Source organism: Vanessa cardui, chromosome 24 (genome assembly GCF_905220365.1).
Source record: "Vanessa cardui chromosome 24, ilVanCard2.1, whole genome shotgun sequence".
Classification (NCBI taxonomy): Eukaryota; Metazoa; Arthropoda; class Insecta; order Lepidoptera; family Nymphalidae; genus Vanessa; species Vanessa cardui.
In genome coordinates this window covers 5,915,679-5,938,151 of record NC_061146.1, presented here as the reverse complement: position 1 = coordinate 5,938,151, position 22,473 = coordinate 5,915,679, and the positions used below count along the sequence as shown (strand labels likewise).

The following is a 22,473-nucleotide window of genomic DNA, read 5'->3' as shown; positions in this document are numbered from 1 at the left end:
TTACAAATGTAAAGATCGTTAAAACTCAAACAAATTTATAGTAATCGTTATCTGTCGATAACAAACCTAAAGCCAGAACCCACTATCACCAAATTTTCAAGTTATTTCATGCATTTTTATTATATTTAGATTTTTTACAGTGCATTGAGGTGAGGCCGTATCGATCGAATTTCCGCCAGATTCGAGCACCTTGTTTCTCAAACAATACAAGCTGATAAAACTAGTATTGACTTGTGTCGAATTCGAAATTTGAAGCGATAAATATTCGAACAATGTATAAAAAGTGATGGTACCTTTTTTTCATTCAAGGGTGGACTACTGAAATCGGCTACCCTATGACGTATAGAGCAACAATAGATATAGCGATACTGTAAATATAAATAAATATGAGACAACATCACATACATTACTCTGATCCCAATGTAAGTAGCTAAAGCACTTGTGTTATGGAAATCAGAAGTAACGACGGTACCACAAACACCCAGGCCCAAGACAACATAGAAAACTAATGATAATCTACATTGAATCGAATCGAACCCAGGAACTCGGTATGACGTACCCGTGAAAACCGGTGTATATACCACTCGACCCCGGAGGTCGTCTGATCGTCTGACTGTATACCAGTAATAGTAAATACTTTATTACACAGTATAAAACAAAATCGCTTACCGCTGTCTGTCCCTATGTATGCTTAGATCTTTAAAATTACACAACGGATTTTGATGTGTTTTATTTATTAGAGTGATACTTGTGTGTGTATATATTTTTGTCTAAATTTAACGCATTTTCATTCGTTGGTCGAAGATTTCATGATCTTTACTAATATTATTTATTTAATATTATTAGATGCGATACGTTTTATGTACATTCATGCTTAAATATACATAAATATATACACATATATACTATGAATGTATTTGTAAAATGTATAAGTAGTATATATGTACAGTCAGAGTAAAAAAACCTTCGTCAGTTTTCAAATTAATTCCTTTATCAAGCCTTAAGCTCTTAGTACCTTTTGAATCTAAACAACAAATCATTGCGACGAAATATACCATTCTCGATCAGTAAAGCAGATTATCGCTCACACTGAGCACACGAAAATAGATCTTAAGGTGACGAACCTTTTTTTACACCGACTGTACATATGTATAATGGACATAACAAATTTAGCCTTAGTTGGGAATCGTTTCTCTACCTATGACGTAAGAACCGTCAAAATGGTCACAGCGATAAGGTCAAGTCATCAGATGATGATAGATGATCGTTATCTTTGAACAGAACTGTTCCAAATTCAAAAAATAGTATTTCAATCAACACTCGATAACGTTAATTGATTAAAATATTACTAGATATAGATTTTCGTTTGATAATCTCATTTGCAACAGTAATCTCTTTTATTACATTTATTATAAAATAGGTTTCGTGTTTCAAAATATTTCTCTTTTGTTTTTTAAATAAGATCACCCCGTTTATTCCAGTGTTAGCATATACGTATAGTACGATACAACTTTGATGTACCATCGGCAAAATTCGTAAAACCGATCATATCCGAATTAAGTACGCCATCCCAAATTATCAATATATATTTCTTATGTGAATGTGATCTTTACACAAACGTAATATAACTTGTAATATCATATGACTTAATGTATTCGTCAATTTACATGCACTTGCTTTCTCGGGTTGAATTGCCGCGAGAATCTATAGCGAATAAATAAAATTTTAACAAAAAGAAAAACCGACTTCAAACAAAACACTATTTTAAAACAAATGAATATGCACGAAAAAGTAATAAAAATAATTGCGTATTCAACATATTTTTAGAGTCTTCCTAAGTTAAATGAAATGAAAAATATTAGACTACTTAAAAGTCGATTAACGATTATATCATGTAGTTATAGTTATTGGTATATTTGGAGCCGGTGTCAGCCACGGTGCCCTTGCCCCAACAATCAAAAGAAAGAAGCGATACGAGCCCCTTGATTGATCCTGTATATTATTGTGTAAAAGGTAATTTGTAAAAAACATATTTGTTAAAGTATTCTCGTATTGTTTTTTTGATAGATATACTGTAGGGTTTTATTGGCTGACACCGACTCCAAATATAACAATAATTATAACTACATGATATAATCGTTAATCGACTTTTAAGTAGTCTAATATTTTTCATTTCATTTAACTTAGGAAGACTCTAAAAATATGTTGAATACGCAATTATTTTTATTACTTTTTCGTGCATATTCATTTGTTTTAAAATAGTGTTTTGTTTGAAGTCGGTTTTTCTTTTTGTTAAAATTTTATTTATTTTTTGATTTTAAGTGAAGCTGATGTTGACTAACTATTTTTTTTTAATATGGATAGATTAAGCGTTCCGTTTATATGAGTCAGAAACTACTTCGAGGACAATTTCAAAGGAAACTTGCGAATAAAGCAAAAATAGACTTTCGAAAATGCGGATTTAATACGTCACGCGGCGTAAACTACAAGGATCCCTCGAAAGAGCTGTAATCGAACTCAGCAAAAAAACTTTGAAAAAGACCAACTATATTTCGTACATCATATGACATCACATCATATACACAAAATTTGATTAAAGATAGTAAGAAATTCTGCCCCATATCGCACCCTAACTGCGAGCCGTATAGGAGTTCCATCACTACATAGTATAAAACAAAGTCGCTTTCTCTGTCCCTATATCTTTAAATCTACGCAACGGATTTTGATGCGGTTTTTTTTAAAAGATAGTGTGATTCAATGGGAAGGTTTGTGTATATAATACATGAACAATATAGTAAAGAAACACTGATAATTTTAGAAGTTTGCGATGTGATGTCGTATATAAACAAATTCTGTAGTATATTTAGTATCAGTATTGCACCCGTGCGAAGCCGGGGTGGGTAGCTAGTTGATAATAATATTCGACTATGATAATTACATAAACATAACCACATTACGGAAGGTGACTCAAATATCCAAATAACCTATAAATAAAAGATTCGACCGAGTATCGCTAACGTGCTCCTCAGAATTGTTCCGTTCCCTTCCGTTCCGTTACTTTGTCATGGATCCTGTGCTCAGAACCTTACCAAACTTTCACCAAATTACCCTAGAAGTATATATTTTATAATAAAAAAAGAATGATCAAAATTGGTTAACGTGATTTTCAGTTATTCACCTATTTGTCGCGCATATACATAAGGCAAATTTAAGACTTATGTCGTTTTCACATGGATACCATCATCGGAAAAAAAAATAAAAAAAATGGGACCCCACGGGAAGCACTACCTTTCAAACAAAAAAAAATTATCAAAATCGGTCCACCCAGTAAAAAGTTATGAGGTAACAAACATAAAAAAAAAAAAAAAAAAAAAAAAATACAGACGAATTGATAACCTCCTCCTTTTGGAAGTCGGTTGAAAATAGCGTCGTATGGCTCTATTTCTAAATCAGCAGATTTTAGTGAATTTTTCGATGCTACATCTAATTTGTGTCGTGATACATTCTATATTCAAAATAAAATGTCAAATTATGTTTTTTTTTACTTTTAATAATGTTTTATAATAGCAGTGTAAAACAATAATAAAATAATAAAAAATCTTCTCGAATACTAATTTGCAGTGGCAGATTTACCAATAGGCTAAGTAGGCTGGAGCCTAGGGCGGCAGATTTAGAGGGGCGGCAAATTTTGCCCGAATTTGTTATTATCTTACATAAATTTAAAAAAAGCTTATAATTATATCTAAACACATTACGTCCATAATCAGTATACTCGTCACTACATAGCGGGTTAGAAAAAAAATCTAGTAACTGACAGAAATATCATCTAGTTTATAATCATACCAATAACGGGAAAAGCCTTCATTTCCATAACACATGGATGTTATTACGTCACTCTAAGGTAATTTATTTATTACATGTAAGGCTATAGCGTTGCCGTGTCTCATGGTATAACTATAATACGTGAGTGAGCCAGTGCAACTACAGGCACAAGGGATATAACATCTTAGTTCCCAATATTGGTGGCACATTGACGATGTAAGGAATAGTTAATATTTCTTACAGCGTCATTGTGGTGACCAGCGTCATTGTCTATGCGTGATGATGACCACTTACTATCAGGTGGCCCATATGCTCGTCCGCCAACCTATACCATAAAAAAATCAAGATATCATAAAATGGCAAATATGTCAAAAGCTTCAGTGTTCAGAACCGTTTGTTGATTGTCGTGAATAACAGGAAAGAAACTCAGAACTTAAATTAATTTGAGTTCCAAACGTATTTTATGAATCCACTTGATAACGTTTTAGATTAAAGCGGGTCTAACCGGATGAGGAATTCTTTGAACGAGCTTCATTGCTGATTGCACAAATGAAGGAATTATCAAAATTCGTCTTCTACAGGGGTAGAATAGGGAAAATGCTATATAAAATTCGTAGTATATGATATGAGATGTACAAAAATTGGTTTTTTGGGTCATTTAAAAAAATTTTTCTGTTTTAATTCATCACCTAAAATATGTATGTAGAGGAAGTTCATCCTAGGAATTTGAATCCAATGATCGTTTAAATATAATTGTTACATAATATAATGACTAAATTAATTAAATAGTAAATGATTTTAAAGATTGGAGTAAGCGATTTTATTTATAAGGGTTTTGTGTAATCAAAATCCGAATAAACTTTATTCATGTGGGCTTTTACATGCACTTTTGAATCGTCATTTAACAATTAAGTGAAGTTACCACCGGTTCGGAAAGTAGATTCTACCGAGAAGAACCGGCAAGAAACTCAGTAGTTGCTCTTTTCAACATTTAAAAAATACAATCATTTTAGTTGAATACAATTATATATGTATGTAATGTATCCTCCCTGAAAGTCAACAGGTATTAATTCCAAACTTTTTTATCGTTTACAAAATCTTGTATCGAATAATATTCCTTTTTTAGCAATGTATTTTTTATAAACTATTTGAATTTACGAAACGGTAAAGTAAAAAATGTCTGCGGAATTTTATTTTAAAAATGGACACCTTGCCCCAAGGAAGATTTATTGACTTTGCGGAGTCGGAAACTTGGCGTTATGAGCTTATCCTTATTTCTAGTGTATATACAATGATTATCACTGATTTTATCAAAGTGATCAATGTTACTGTGAATACACATAATATTGTTGTAAATATATTGCGACACAAGAGTGAGTATTCCTACTCTGTTAAAAACATCCCGAAGAGAGTCTCCAGCTTCAAGATTATAAATAGACTGGATTGCTCTCTTACCCCAAAGTAATATGCCATATGACATAATCCTGTGAAAATAACCAAAATAAACTAAACGGGCGGTATCAATATCAGTTAGTCGTCTAACTTTTCTAACCGCGTATGCTGCGAAGCTGAAGGGACTCCACTGAATTCTGGAATCCAATTCTATTCCCAAGGACACCATAGTATCGTGCACGCCCACATAGCCTTCCCAATGTCGGGTCAATCCCCGATCCAAACTGATCGGCATCCTGTTCCTCCGACAGTAAAGTAAAAGTAAAGTAACAGCCTGTAAATTTCCCACTGCTGGGATAAAGCCTCCTCTTCCATTGAGGAGAGGGTTTTGGAACATATTCCACAACACTGTTCAAATCAAATCAAATCAAATCAATTTTATTCAAGTAAACTTCATAATGAAGCGTTTTTGAATCGTCAATAATCAAATACTACCACCGTTTCGGAAAGCAGCTTCTAGCGAGAAGAAACGGCAAGAAACTCGCATAGTTGCTCTTTTCAAATAAACACATTTACAATGCTGTTATTGACAGTAATTAGCGTCCTATGATGGAACCCGAGCCTAACTCCAGGCGTTTCTTTCTAAAAAGTACTCTTTTAATGAATAGTATGATTTATTTATTAATTTAGTCTTAATAATATTTTTAAATTTTGAAAATGGTAAATTGATTATATTTTCCGGTATCTTATTATATATGCGTATACCATTGCCCAAAAACGTTCTATTTACCGTATGCAAACGGAAACTGGGGGTTACAAGTTTATTCTTATTTCTTGTATTAATAGTATGTACATCAGCATTGATAGAATAATTTTTAATATTCTTTTGTATAAAGATTATATTATCATAAATATATTGTGAAACAGCCGTTAATACACCTATTTCTTTAAATTTTTCGCGTAATGATGTCCTGGAGCTAATATTGTAAATAGATCGGATAGCTCTTTTCTGTAGAATAAAAACAACTTCAATCTCTGCTGCATTACCCCATAACAACATTCCATATGACATAATACTGTGAAAATTACTAAAATAAACTAGTCTAGCAGTACTTATGTCCGTAAGTTTTCTAATTATTTTTATTGCATAAATGGCACTACTTAGTTTTCTTGCCAGGGCATACAAATGGGTGCCCCACTGCAGTTTGGAGTCAAGGGTTATCCCTAAAAAGACCGTCGACTCAACAAACTCAAGCCTTTCATTTTTCAAAGTTATTGCAGAAGGATTTGATTTGACATTTGGCAAGGAAAACAAAACACATTTAGTCTTTTTAGCATTTAGTACTAAATTATTTATGTCAAACCAACCAAGAACCCGCGACAGGGCACTGCTTACAACGTCATAGTTGTTTATTTTTCTATCAAGTTTAAAAATTAGGGATGTATCATCTGCAAACAGTACAATATCGCAAGTATTTTTTACGAAATAAGGTAAATCATTTATATATATTAAGAACAAGAGAGGTCCCAAAATTGAACCCTGTGGTACACCCATTTGCGCCACAGCGCCATTTGATTTTGCACCATTAACCACAACCTTCAAAACTCTTTCACTAAGGTAGGAGGAAATTAATTTCAATGCAGGGCCCCTGATACCATAATATTTAAGCTTTTCTAGGAGAATATCATGCCTAACGCAATCGAAAGCTTTTGATAAATCACAAAAAACTCCAATAGCGTTTTGCGATTTTTCCCATGCATCATAAATGTGCTTAACAAATGCTACACCCGCATCAGCAGTCGAGCGACCCTTAGTAAAACCAAACTGTTGAGAATGCAATAGCTTATTCGAGTTAAAGTATAATAGCAATTGATTAAGCATGACTTTCTCAAAAATTTTACTTAATACTGGCAAAATAGAGATCGGTCTGTAATTGTTGGATCATTTTTATCACCGGACTTAAATAATGGGATTACTTTACTTAATTTCAACATATCAGGAAAAATACCAGATTGTACGCATTTATTAAAGATTATAGCTAAATAAGGAGCCAAGTCAACAATTACATTGTTAATAATTGTGACTGATAAATCCCAAAGATCACAGGTTTTTTTCAGATTTAATGTTTTAAATATTTTTAATATTTCGTACGGAGTTATATTCTCAAAAGAAAATTCTAACTCATTCTGGGGAACATAACATTTGAGTAGGTCTAAAGCGTCATTAGGAGACGCATTAAGTCCTTTAGTAATATTCAGAGGAATATTAGAGAAATATTCTTCGAATTCATTGGCCACATCTAGATCTTTGCCTACAATTTTGCCTTTTATACTAAGGGATAACTGCCCTGCATCAAACTTCAACCTACCTGTTTCCGAACTTATAATATCCCAAGTAGTTTTCATTTTATTATTAGATTTTAAGATTTTATTTTTAATATGCAACGAACGAGCTGTTTGACAAACTTGTTTAAATAACTTGGAATATTTTTTAACAAAATTGATAAATTTACAATCACGATTATATTTCTTAAGTTCATATAGCTCATACAATTTATTTCGACTTATATAGATACCGGTAGTGGCCCAGTCTGAGAACTGCATTTCATTGTTTTGATAAAAGGTTTTTAACTGAAATATTTTATTGAATTCGTTATTAATTAGTTGTAAAAGAGAATTATATAAAGAGTTGGGATCATTTGAGCTGAGATTCAATTTTGGAAGGCTACAGTGTAAAGCATTATTGAAGTTGATTAAACCTTTCACAGTAATTGGCCTACAAGTGATTTTTCGTTTCTTTTGATTTTTTTTTATACCTATTGACACCATTTGGCCAAAGTGATCTGATGTAAGGTTTGATAAGATTTTCTTATTAACGGCCTCACAACTACAAAACACGTTATCTATGCAGGTTGCGGAAGTCGCTGATATTCTTGTAGGTTCACAAAATATGTTATTTAGATTATAAGATTGAAATAAATTTATGAACCTAGTACTTATGGAAGATTGCACTAAAATGTCAATGTTAAAATCTCCACAAATAACTATATTCTTTCGCCCAGTACAGACTCGCTTAAGGGCGTCCTCCATCACACATTCAAAAAGGTTAAAATCCGATTGTGGAGGTCGGTATACGCACATAGCTATAGTATGCTCGAGTTCCACGCATGACAGTTCAACAGTGCGCTCTATTGAAAGATCCACAATGTCTTTTCGCTCTTTACAATGTATATTCTGTTTTGTGTATATTAATGATCCTCCGTGTTTAGTTAATTTTCTAAAGAACGCACTTGACAATTTATAGTTATTAATACTAGGTGGTAGCTGATGTGACAAGATCCAATGTTCGCTAATACAAAATATGTCAATATTATAGTACTTTAAAAATAATTCAATTTCGTTATCTTTGCTGGATAAGCTCTGTATATTCTGATGTACAATACTAATAATATATTTACAGTGCTTATCCGTTGTCTTATTGCTTAGTTTTTTAATTTATTATTGTTAGTAGCACAACTACTAATCAAGGGTATAATATTTTTTTTAATTGTAGTGTCTACAATTGGATCAAATATATTGTAAGCTAACAATGTAGCTATATGTCGTTTATATTTAAGTGGCAGGTACATTGTATCCTTTGTCAGCTTAAAGTTAAATATAAATTTATTTATGTCAAAATTAATAAATACGTCACTATGACGGCATGTCATGCTATGTAAAAATAGATTTAAATTATAGATGTATTTATTTTGTGCTTCCGTTAATAAGTTAGAATATGGGAAAGCACATAGTAAATATTTACATTTATAATTTTTATTTATGTCAAGAAGGATGTTTATTGATTTTAAGACATCTTTTTTCCTAACTGATAAACTGTCTCCATAGAAAATTATAATATTAGAGTTTTCCTTATATTTAGTTTGCTTAATTTTGTTTATCATTTCTATGTATGGAATCCCTGGGCTACAAATGTTAATTACTTTTTGCTTCAAATTCTTACTTAATAATGATCCCATGCCCTGGCCTACCTTGTCCGAGTACATATATGTATTATAAGTATTACAGACAGTGTCAGACATTGTATCCAGACTATTTGGACTATTAATATTGGTAGTGACACATTTCTGGGAAATGGTTTTGGTAATACTATTTTCTTTGACACTATGTGACTCATTGACCATAGGAAGTGGCTGCACAGTGTGAACGGACTGACAGTTACAATTTATGTGCTTATTTGTTAGGGAGTCGAATCGCTCCATATTATAGTTGCTGATATTCAATAGCTCATTAGCTGCAAGAATGTGCTCTCCTATTTGTTTTTGAGCCAGTTCATATTTATTACTAATATTTTTTAGAGCAGATTCTAGTCTATAAATTTCATTTTGGAACTGCTCTAAGTCAGTTTCATATTTATGTTTTGATTCTTGAAGTTCAAAAGAGCAAGAATTAAGAGCATTAATTAGACTCATGTTTTCTTTTCTTAACAATATTACATTTTTAGAATTTTTAGACTTTTGTATTAATTTTCTTGTTCTTTTGATCATATTGCTAATTTTAATGTATTTCTTAATTTTTGTTCGACTTCCCATGACTATTCTGCTCTCACACTGTGATACATCCTCCGTTAAGTCAATAGTGGTGATGTTGTTCATACCAAGCGAGTCATAATTAGTAAGCTCATTGAAAAGACTCTGTGTGGCATCGGAGTCTATACAACTTTTGACATTTTCAAAGTGTGATATTGACTTTTGTGCCTCACACAAGCTCTGTTCCAACTCATTGATGCGACACAGGGCCCTTTCGTGAGTAACACTACATTCCCTGAATGAGGCAATTTCTTCCTGGAGACGATGATTTTCATAAAGTTTGTCTTGAAGTTTCCTGTCTAATTCTACTAGTTGTGTTTTCAATTGAGAGTTTTTGTTTATAACTAGTTGTATTTCATCTTCACTATCTTCTCTTTCCTTCATAAGCTGCTCACATTGTTGTTTTGATTCCTTTAATTCTAAAAGGGTGTGTTTTAGCTTTGTTTCCAAATCTCTAGATGTAGCTCTTCGAGTAAGGATTGTCGATGGCATCATAATAGTTAACTGTAATTGAAAGTAATATTCTCAATTAATAATATAGTTCCAAGTTATCTTAGAGTTTTTACGTCAAAATATAATCTGTGTTAGCAGCAATTTGCTCGATGTCCGTACTAGAAATTTATCAATAAGAATATTATCTATGGCTTGGTACAAATAACATAGTTTTTAAAGGATATAATTTATATTCAGATTGTCATTATATTTCAGGAATGGCTTAAATGTTGTTTCTCTTTACATGTCAGTAATTAATAATAATAGGACAAAGAGTACAAACGATCTGTTTCCAAAAAAATCTCTATATATAAACAACTTTGGTTTTTGTTTTAATTTACAATCCTTTTTTTTTTAATGGTATAGGTTGGCGGACGAGCATATAAGCCACCTGATGGTTAGTGGTCACCATCACCCATAGACAATGACGCTGTAAGAAATATTAACTATTCCTTACATCGTCAATGTGCCACAAACCTTGGGAACTAAGATGTTATGTCCCTTAACTACAGGAGTTACACTGGCTCACTCACCCTTCAAACCGGAACACAACAATACTGAGTACTGTTATTTGGTGGTAGAATAACTGATGAGTGGGTGGTACCTACCCAGACGGGCTTGCACGAGGCCCTGCCACCAAGTAACATATCTATATTAAAACAAAGTAATTGTATAAAACATATTAAAAATTATAACCTGTATGATAACTTACATTAAAGAAAGTTATTTATTTATATTTATATAACTCACGTATTATAGTAGAGAAAGGCCGAGAATTTCATCGTTATAATCGGCAAAGATCTTTTTATTTTTTATGCGTTATTTAATCTGTTGTATATAATTCTTTACCGTATTATGACAACAACAACAACAACAACAGCCTGTAAATTCCCACTGCTGGGCTAAAGGCCTCCTCTCCCTTTGAGGAGAAGGTTTGGAACATATTCCACCACGCTGTTCCAAATGCAGGTTTTCTCACCATGTTTTCCTTCACCGCTGAGCACGAGATGAATTGTAAAGACAAATTAAGCGCATGAATCAGCTGTGCTTGCCTGGGTTTGAACCCGCAATCATCGGTTAAGATGCACGCGTTCTAACCACTGGGCCATCTCGACTCTCATTATGACGTATTATGACGTAACTTCTTTATTTATATTTATGTATCTATTAATACAGACAAATGTGCATGGTGGAAGAGCTGGTGCGTCCATATCAAAACCGCGCGTGGGCGCAGTCGAATTGGGTGCTGGTTCGTTTCTGGCACGGTTCCGGTTTCGGGTTCCGACATCGACAATGGCCACATCTGGCTGCCAGGTGACATATTTTCTTAACTAATTCTACATATATCAACATTTCACCGAGAAATACCTTCATAAGATAATATTTGTGATATGATATTACAAGAGAGACCATTAGATAAAAGATTATGCGTTGAAACCTGGGTAAGTACAAGCTTTTTTGTATTTGTGTGTTTGTTTTTTATTGTATAGCTAGGTGGGTTAATGATCAACCTCATAGTAAGTGGTCACATCCACCCATAGAGGTAAAACCTGTAAGAAATGTTAACCATTCCTTACATCGCTAATGCCATACAGACTTGGGAACTGACATGTTATGTCCCTTGTGCCTATAGTTACACCGGTTCAGTCAGAATCTATGATGAGCGGGTGGTATCTACCCAGACGGGCTTGCATAAAGCTCTACCTAACGTTAAGTGGTCATATTTGCCCATAGACAAGACCTGTAAGAAATTTTTAACATTGTTTCGACCCTAATGCAAATGTTTATACAAATATTTATACAAATTATTATATTTATACAAATATTTATGTTATTGGTTAATCTCTTCAATCCGGAACACTACAATACTAAGTCTTACTGTTTGAGAGTAGAATGTCTCAAATCTCAAATTACATACCCATAAACAATGCACTGCAGGTTCGCACAGAGCACCTGAATAAATTTATTTTTTATCTTTTTTCATTTTCTGTTCAGTTACGAAGAAAACATCATGTCTGTGAACCTATTAGAGCAGTGTGATTTCCCTTTTGACCAGCATTGTGACATTTTTTATGGTATAGGTGGGCGGACGAGTATATGGGCCACCTGATGGTTAGTGGTCACCATTACCCATAGACAATGACGCTGTAAGAATTATTAACTATCCCTTAAATCGTCAATGCGCCACTAACCTGGGGACTAAGATATTATGCCCCTTGTGCCTGCGCCCTACCACCTAGTGAAGTGAATTTTACAGTTACTATTGTAAAACGTAACATTTCGGTCTACTTTTCGAATTTTGTAATTCATGATGAGAGCTTTTATTCATTCTGAAATTAAAAAAAAAGAATCTGTTCCTTCCATAACGACTAAATTACTTCAAAAAAATTCAGCGTCAACATAAAATTTCGTAATTAAGATAATTGTCCGACTCTTTTGTGAAGTGAAGTGTAACACGGAAGTGAAATTTCTTTTTGAGTATTAAAAAAAGTAATAACAATTTATTTTGTGAGACAATAAATTATTATTACTTTTTTTGTGTTTCAATCATCTTAAAAAAATTAAACTGAAGAAGACTTGTTGGCTATGGTCTATTTTCTTCTGTTCACTTCGTTGTCTATGGATATAATTATATATACATTTAAGTGAAGATTTAGTAAATTTGGTGAAAATTATAGGTACGGTGATAGAGAACCGACGGTTAACAATTTGGGGGCGAAAGTCGACGCCGGATTGATGAGCCAATGTTTCGGTAAGATGTGAACTCTTCAAATACTACTAGACCACCATTGGGCACCATATCAGCAATGGTGATCATCATCATCGTCTTAAACAAAGAACTGCTGTACCTGTCACGCTTTGGGGTAGAATATTTACCAACGCTTAAATACTTATCTTGAATCAACATCCCAAAAATAATGTTTCGATGTCTAACTTAAAACTTTCCTACAATCCCTATTTCACCTCCTAAAGGGTAGAATTTTAAAAGTTCCATCCTTTTGGGTCGTCTTCTAAATAAATCGATCCTACTCACCGAATTTCAAACTCCTAACTAATAGTTTATGCTCGGCGATGATGTATATGTCATTCAGCTCATGTTATTTTATATGACTATATAACAAACTTTATATCCTTTTTTTATATTTAGTAATATAAAAAAAGGAACTTATCTAACTATCAAATAAAAAAAAGAATTAAATAATGGTTTACGGACTTTGTTTTTAAGTAAACTGAGCAGTTGTTGACTCAAGACTATTGTAATTTAAAGAGCTGAAATGAAGCATGAATAATTGTTGCGTATATACACATATTACTATATCCACTCATAGCACGCAACATCATACATAAATACACATATTACTCACTTACACACACGCGTGCCCACATAATAGTAACTATTATTTTATATTATATATTAATTGCTTAGATTGGTAAATAATTTATTTTTGTGTTTTTGATTATTATTATTTTTATTATTTTTTTTTACTTTTTTTTATAACAAGAAACAAATTTTGGAACCTAACATCTGGGAAGTAACTGAATTCAAAAACACAGCGAAAGCTAGTTTGGATTTCAGTACTGACATGAAACAATGTAAACAAAGCTTGTGTGTAAGATAAATAAATAAATATATTAAATTAAAGGTCCGTGTCCATCGGAAGTGATACAAGGTCGTATCAGGGACTACTTGAACGACCACCAGAAAGAGGCTGCACAATTTTTAAACTCGCTCCTCAGTCAGCTGAACTGGGCCTTCTCGGAGTTCTTTACTATGATGCAAGAGGTAAGTTGTACAGTGATCATATTGACTAGTGACTTATATATTATAGAAATATGGGTATTATTGGACTCCCTCATGACTGACTGATCTGACAGATTACCGCACAGACTTGTATTCTTCTTCTTCTGTCTGGCAATTATTAAAGCCAGTGATTGCCAGGGTATGCCTTTTCCACTTTGTACGCTAATTCTGATTGAGTCAATTGGCTTTTATGTCTTTCTTTATGGCATACCGCCACCGCTTCCTGGGGTGCCCAGGAGGCCTAGTTCCAAGTACAAAAACAGGGTTATTGATAATTCGACGTGATGTATCTACGTACGCTAGGGGGTAATAGGGGTGACTATTTGCAATAATTTTAACTCGCATATGCATAATCCAAAAGTGACCCACTTTCGAGTTATCGCATTTTTTAGCTTTTTTAAAAAATTGTCAAAATTGCAACTTTAAAAAAATTATTTAGTGAAAAATAACATTAAAAAAACTTTTTTTTCTCCTGATTTATAATAATGAATAAACACTGAATATTTGTGAATATTTTGAACAATCATTATCAGCCCAATTTTAAAAATGGGAGAGTGCCCTACAGTTAAACGTGCATTCAGTAACAAGGAATCCTGTAACGCTGCCAAGTTTGTAGATTGTTCGGTTGTTACTCTGCAAATTTTGAAAACTCAATAACAGTTAAATACTCTTTAAATGTCAATACCGACACTGAGTCCTTATTTCTTTATTTAAAGAACATTAATATAATAATTATGATACGATATATGTATGTACGTTGTATTGTATTTAAGTCAGACAAAATTAAATACGTCGTTAACTCTTTTCATTGTTTCGAACAAATAAAGATTAATTTCACAAATAATAATTAAAGCCAAATAGTGAGGAGCTATTTTTAACCGACTTCAAAAAGGAGGAGGTTATCAATTGGTCTGCATTTCTTTTTTTTATTTTTATTACCTCATAACTTTTTACTGGGTGAACCGAGTTTTTTCAGAAAACTTTTCAGAAAACTGGGTTTTTTTACTTTCAAACGAAAAAATATTTTTCAAAGTATTCTCGTATTGGTTTTGATAGATATATTGTAGGGTTGGCTGATACCGGCTCCAAATATAACAATAAATATTACTACGTTATATAATCGTAAATCGACTTTTAAGTAGTCTAATATTTTTCATTTCATCTTACTAAGGAGGAGTCTAAAAATATGTTGAATACCCAATTATCTTAATTACTTTTTAGTGCACATTATTTTTAAAATAGTATTTTGTTTGAAGTCGGTTTTTTCTTTTTGTTAAAATTTTTATTTATTCTAGCAGGTCAGTTTATATTATAGACTATATATATTAACGGTTAGCTGAATATCATCCGAGGTGCATTTCCATAAAATTGCAAGAATGTTTGAGTTAAGAAGGTTTTCCACCACGCTGCTCCTATGATGTTTGCCTGGATTTGAACTCGCAATCAAAGGACACGTATTCTAACAGGACCATCTCGGCTCTAAATTTTTTCTCGCGCCCTCATTAAATTAAGTCTGAAAAATATTTTTTGATAATTATTAAGCAAGTGAAACGCCCCTACACTATATATAAATTTTTGTTTTGAATAATATTGCTTAAAAAAGGCGAAAACAATTTAAAAAGTTCTTTAAATTAACAATAATACATGTTACTATCACGGTTCAACAGCGGCCTTCATTTCCCAATCACAAATGTTCCGTCTGCATAATAGGGAAATTAGTATATTACTGTTTACACACACAACATAGATGCACATAAACATTTCGTAGAATAACATGCTTTTATACAAATAACAACAGTACGAGTTTGTTTGCGTAACGTTAGTCGGAATACTATTCCGTTCTACGCCACTTCACAATTTAACCGCTTCCCATCGATAGATTACAATATAGGGAAGAATAATATGTTAAAAGTAAAGTAAAGTAAAATAACAGTCTGTACATTTCCCACTGCTGAGATAAGCCAGTAGATACGTTAATAATTGGAGCCTCCTCTTCCCCTAAGGAGAGGGTTTGGAACATATTTCACCACGCTGTTCCAATGCGGGTTGGTGGAATGCACATGTGGCAGAATTTCGATAAAATTAGACACATGCATGTTTCGTCACGATGTTTTCCTTCACCGCCGAGCACGAGATGAATTGTAAACACTAATTAAGCACATATATATAAATATTGGTGCTTGCCTGGGTTTGAATCCGCAATCATCGGTTAAGATGCACGCGATCTAACCGCTGGGCCATCTCAGCTCGTATAATATGTTAAATCGCAATCATATTCCATAGTTCACAATATTTCGACCGTTTATAATCTGACGATTGTTATCTAATGGGATAGATTGTAATCTGACGATATAGATTGCAATCTGACGAGATAGATTGTAATCTAATAAGATAGAATGTAATCTAACGAGATGATTATTTTTATAATTTAAAATCGTTTGATCAGTTACAAATACAATAGTAATTGAATATAATATACAGTCGTTATACGTAGTCAAATTAAAAATAGTTTCTTCTGGTTCGTACCCGACGCAAAGCTGCCCATAAGGCAGGCTGCATTTCCACGCTCTACGGCAATGGACAGCCTCTGCGCCAGGTAGGACCCGGAGTGACTGTCAAATCTCTCTCTCACTAAGGCTCTCTAAGGCAATGGGCAATCTCCCTGATTAAAGCAAGGGCATCTGCCCCCAACATCCGTCTGACGTCTATACGTTATTAGATTAAATCTTTCTAACGAGATATATTTTGATTTGATTTGATTTGAGATATATTGAATCTAATAACGATGTTTATAATCTTACGGTAACAGACATATGTTAACGTTAAGATGTTAAGTATGAAATTTTAACCATAAAATCATTTTGTATGCATCTGCCCGATGTTTCGAGAGCATACTCAACTAGTTTTGCAATTTAGTCTAATTTACTTATGTCAGCGCTTTAAGCCTCGCAAACTTCGCAGTCTAGCCTCGTGACCTCTCCACCGTTCCAACTTTGCAATAACACAACGGGAGGATGCTTCGATGGAAATTGTCTTTTAATTACTTCCTCGAACTTTTAATTTTGTATGAATTAATATATACAAAGTAACTTATTTTATTTTATCAGTTAATATTTATGTTATTATGAAGCGTTCATGTATGTCGTGATAAAAAAAAAAGAAATGTTTATTAGGACATGAAACAATGATAAAATACTAAAAAAACATAAAAAATAATTAGAACATATTAACTAATTGTAACTACTTACTTAATCTACAAAAAACAACAAAACAAAACAATGACAATTAACGTGTCCTAAAGGTGTTCATTCCATTCAGACCATTTCTCCGCCAAGCTTCCAAGTTTGGTTCCAAAAACCCAACGTCGATTTTCAATGGTACCCTGTGTGGTTGTGACGGCCTGTGAAAATAAAAGATAACATCTATATATATAATAAAATTGGAGTGTCTTTGTGTGTGTTTGTAATATTAAAATAACCTCTTTTTACTCAATGCATACATGGCACATATACCAAAATAAAATTCTTTACAATTTTTGTCGGTCTGTCTGTCAGTTTCCTCCAGCTAATCTCTGGAACGGTTGGACCTATTTTGACGGGACTTTTACTGGCAGATAACTGATATAATAGGGACTAACTTAGATTAAAATTTTTTCAAATGCGTACAAGGTCGCGGGCACAGCTAACAATAATTAATTTTTAAATGTTAAAGAAATAATTATTATACAATATAGATAGAAGTGGTAATATTAAAAACTATACTGATACGTGTCTTTAAGACATATTTGTCTGAAAGTAGATTCACTCACACAGACATGCACTCACGTGCTCGCACGTACTCATACAGGTATAGTACGACACGAATTAGACGTAGCATCAGCAAAATTCATAAAACCGATCACATCCGAATTAGTTACGCTATCCCAAATTATCAATATTCATTGCTTATGAGAATATGATCTTTACACAAACATAACTTGTAACATCATCTGACCTAATGTATTCGTCAATTTGATAAGTCGATTTACATGCACTTGCATTCTCTGGTTGAACTGACGCGAGAATCTATAGTGACGAATAGCGTCGATTGACGCCATAGGAGGCAGTTTCTGTTGCTTGTGTAAATCGGCAGTAATCGGTTTTATTGAATTTGATGCTACATCTAAATTGTGTCGTTCTATACGCACGACACTTGTCATAGCCTTTCGTTTTGAAATTACATCGAAAGGTGTTCGATACTTTATATAAATAGGTCACATTATCCTACTACTATTATAAATGTGAAAGTTTTTGAGGATGGGATAAAGAAGAGGATGTATGCATGTTTGTCACTCTTTCAAGAAAACACTACTGCACGGATTTGAATGAAATTTTACAGTAATATAGATACATCACAATAACACATAGACTACAATTTATAATTATATTATGTAATTTAGTCATAATATAACGATACATATCAAGTACCCTTGCAAAGCCTGACTAGGCTCATTTCATCTTTATTTAAAACCAAAAAACCTATAGTCTCTTACAGTACCAATAAACTAAGCGGTTAATGTTAACCAAATTTGATTTAGTTTGAAATGTGTGGTCTATTATCAATCCTCCCAAATTTTCACAATTCTATTTTTCATTTATCAACAGATTTCAAAGTAAAATGCCAGTTGGTCAAAGGCTGATATTTGGTGCTTCTTAATTGTATGATACTAGCGATTCGTCCCGGCTTCGCACGGGTGCAATGCTGATACTAGATATACTACAGAATTTGTTTATTTACGACCTCACTTTAGTACTTCTAAAAATCATCAGTGTGTCTTTACTATTGTATTATACACAAAAACCTTCCTCTCGAATCACTCTATCGCCTAAAAAAACCGCTTCAAAATCCGTTGCGTAATTTAAAAGATGTTATGTAATGATGATGATTATGGTATTGATATAGAAAATCATTTCTGTATTATATCCAACTGTACTCCAATTACTTGTAATGTCCATTTCAGATGGACAGAGTCCAAATAGACGCCCATTTAGAACCCCGTCACATAAAGCTGTGCGCGACCTGCTTCGACCTCTACCACGGGCTCGCCCGAGCCTTGGAGATGACCCTTGCATTAGCGCCGGAGCTTTTGACGAAGTCGACCTCCAGTGACAATCAAAACGAACTACTTTTGGGAAGAACGTGTCAGGTTCGATTTTTTTGTTTAATTTGGAGCCTTTTTGAAATTAGTTTCTTGGGATATTTGATTAATCATATTCGCATTTTTCGATTAAAAGCCTTTCGTATATAGCAATGTGAAAAACAAACATCAACAATCAAAACTTACCTAAAACCAGGGTGCATAAAGCCCTACGGCAAGAGGTGCCTCACCAATAATAGTCAAGTCTAATACCATCGGTGAGGCACGCAAAAAGGTCACTTAATAATCTTTTTTGACGAATGAGATTTGCCAGAATTGCCATTGTTTGCATCCGGGTACTTCTTGTGCTTAAGATACAGGTTATACTTAATGCAGGTTATACCTTCAACTATATTGATGCAGTCATGCAAGTGGTACTCGCCCAGAGAGACTCGGAATCGGCTGCAGATTTGACGATTTTGATCTTTGCATTAATCTTATAATCTTCATCTCAATTAGGAGAATATCAATAGAGTGATTGTCCTTGATCTTAAAAACAATTTTCTAACCTTTTATTTTTAAAACTAAAATAAGGCTCGATTTTATTATACCAAAATAAGCTGTACAAAGCAACATTCAAATAACAAAGAGCTAGTTTACCGACGGCGGCCGGTCGTTTTCACGAGCCATTGAAATCCGACAGCTCAGCCGAATTACTGGCCCGCGCGCGCTCTAATCTCCTCTTGGCAGAGGAAACAATGTCGCAGCCGAAATTTGATCGAGATTTTTTTTGTCTTTTATTGCAAAAGTTCCTTTTATTCGGCCACCGTGAATTGGAAGACTCGCATCACAGTCTGACCTGTTTAGATCTTTATCAAAAACAATAACAATCATTTTTATGAAAGTTTTCAGAATTTTGTACAATTGCCCCGAATAAAAGATTGCTTGAAAAGTTAAATAGCTTGCTTCGTGAATTACACTTTTATTTATTCGATAAAATAAAATATACATAATAAAAATTTGAATTTGTTACATTCTCACGCTAAACATAATTTATATTTATAATTAAATACTAATTTATAAAAATGCCATTAATTAGTAAGTAACGAGTTTATGACAAGTCCTTTGCAGTGGAGTTACTATCCAAACCACGCAAGCTTTCTGATTTATTAATTTTATAAAATTGATCTTCAAAAGTATTTTGGACAAACATAGAGTGAGAAAACAAGGACGTTGCCAGTACTCTGCGTTGTCTTTGTAAAAACTACTCTAATAACAACGCAATAAAGTGCCACAATGTCACAAGAGTCACAACAAAATGGCGCCGGTACTACGAGTGTCATAACATGTCGTCTGTGGGATGTGTCAAATTGAGCGACAATATATTTAAGTATAGGTTTTTTTCGATTAAAACATTTTAACAGTATAAGCCACTCTTGTTATAAGTGTGTCCGATATTGATAAGAATACTACGAAACCTTTTTTTTGTTGACGCAGATTAAATCTTAATAGATACCCGACTCCTGGGGGGAAAACAGGTTATGTGAGATTGTACTCACTAAAAACCCCTGCGATGGCCGCTATCAACACGAAAACGGAGAGGCTACGGGATCGCTTTCACAGCACGACGGAACCTAAAGGCTATATAAGTCTCTGCAACGTACTCGTGTGACCTCACCCTAAGAAGCTGGTCAATTTGCAGATTCTAATGGCAGTTGTGTCTCGGATATGCGTTCGAGGAGGTGGTGGTGCTGGCTTTAGGAGACTCGTGGCTCGAGGTCTGCCAGACACGGATCGGGTGCACTATTACGTCGCACTGGCACCAGTGGCCGGATGCCTAATTAGAATGTTAGATCCAAAGTTGCCACAAGAGGTAAGGTGTTTTCCTAGAATTTTGGGTACAAGCATGTACAAGTAGTTATAGTTAATCTGTGGAAATATAAAACATGTCTTAATTACTAGATATCACAGATCGAAAAACCCTCTGCCTAATTTATCAAGATATTCTCATTTTGTGATATAAAAGACATGAAACCTGCATAATAAGAAAAATATATAAAATATTTTTTTTTTATATATATGCCTTGTAACAGCGTGGTGGAATATGTTCCAACCCTTTTCCTAAAAGGGATAGGAGGCCTTTAGCTCAGCAGTGGGAATTTTACAGGCTGTTACCGTTACTTTACTGTTTATAGATTAAAAAAAATATTTAGTTCTCTTGAAAACCGCGTGATTAATTAAGCTTCTAATTAAGTTTTAAATATAAGATGAATTATTCCATAAGTAGTATAATTATAGTCTGTTCCATTGTAAGGCAGTTTTAATTCTGGTACTAATTAAGTCTCATTTAGCGCCAACACTAGACTACTAAATGTAAATTGTACACCCTTAATTAACTTTTTATTCAGTACTTATACATAAATCTAATTTACTGTTTGTTTCATGGTAAGAAATTTCTTTTTTTTTATGGTATAGTTCGGCGGACGAGCATATGGGCCACCTGATGGTAAGTGGTCACCATCACCCATAGACAATGACGCTGTAAGAAATATTAACTATTCCTTACATCGTCAATGTGCCACCAACCTTGGGAACTAAGATGCTATGTCCCTTGTGCCTGTAGTTACACTGGCTCACTCACCCTTCAAACCGCAACACAACAATACTGAGTACTGTTGTTTGGCAGTAGAATAACTGGTGAGTGGGTGGTACCTACCCAGACGGGGTTGCACAAAACCCTACCACCAAGTAAATTTTATACGATATAATATTTTATACGATATTTTTTCTGAAGTCGAAATTGTACATAAATAACATTTAACAACAATTAAATTTTGATCGTAGTCCTCTCGATTGAATAGATTTTCAAAGGAAAAAATAAATGTTTTTACGAAATTTATTTATTTAAATTTATTTATGCTTTATTGCATCAACGCTTAATGCTACATTATACCTAAGGATTAATATTTAAAGCAACAGGCGGGCTTATCTCTAAAACAGCGATCTCTTCCAGGCTTCCAAGCAACTTTGGGCTGAGGACTGGAGGAAGTTGAGAAACGACTTTATTTTTTCTTTAAAATATATTTCCATAATGATTACTGTAACCACAAAAACAACAATAATAGCCTGTCAATTTCCCACTGCTGGACCAAGGCTTCCTCTCCCTTTGAGGAGAAGGTTTGGAGCAAATTCCGCCACGCTGTTCAAATGAAGGTTGATGGATTCACATGTGGAATTTCGTTGAAACTAATTTTAACGTGTCT

At 33.6% G+C, this 22,473-nt stretch overlaps 1 protein-coding gene across 1 annotated transcript in view; it reads left to right on the top strand.

The window, feature by feature from the left end:
- LOC124540241 (E3 ubiquitin-protein ligase RNF123-like) overlaps positions 1-22,473 on the top strand; it is an 80,425-nt gene that overhangs the window by 53,282 nt on the left and 4,670 nt on the right. Inside the window, exons 28-32 of the mRNA XM_047117706.1 lie at positions 11,469-11,606; positions 12,971-13,044; positions 13,937-14,076; positions 19,094-19,279; positions 20,913-21,083. Of these exons, the coding sequence (XP_046973662.1) occupies positions 11,469-11,606; positions 12,971-13,044; positions 13,937-14,076; positions 19,094-19,279; positions 20,913-21,083 (709 nt within the window). The remainder of the gene's footprint in view (positions 1-11,468; positions 11,607-12,970; positions 13,045-13,936; positions 14,077-19,093; positions 19,280-20,912; positions 21,084-22,473) is intronic.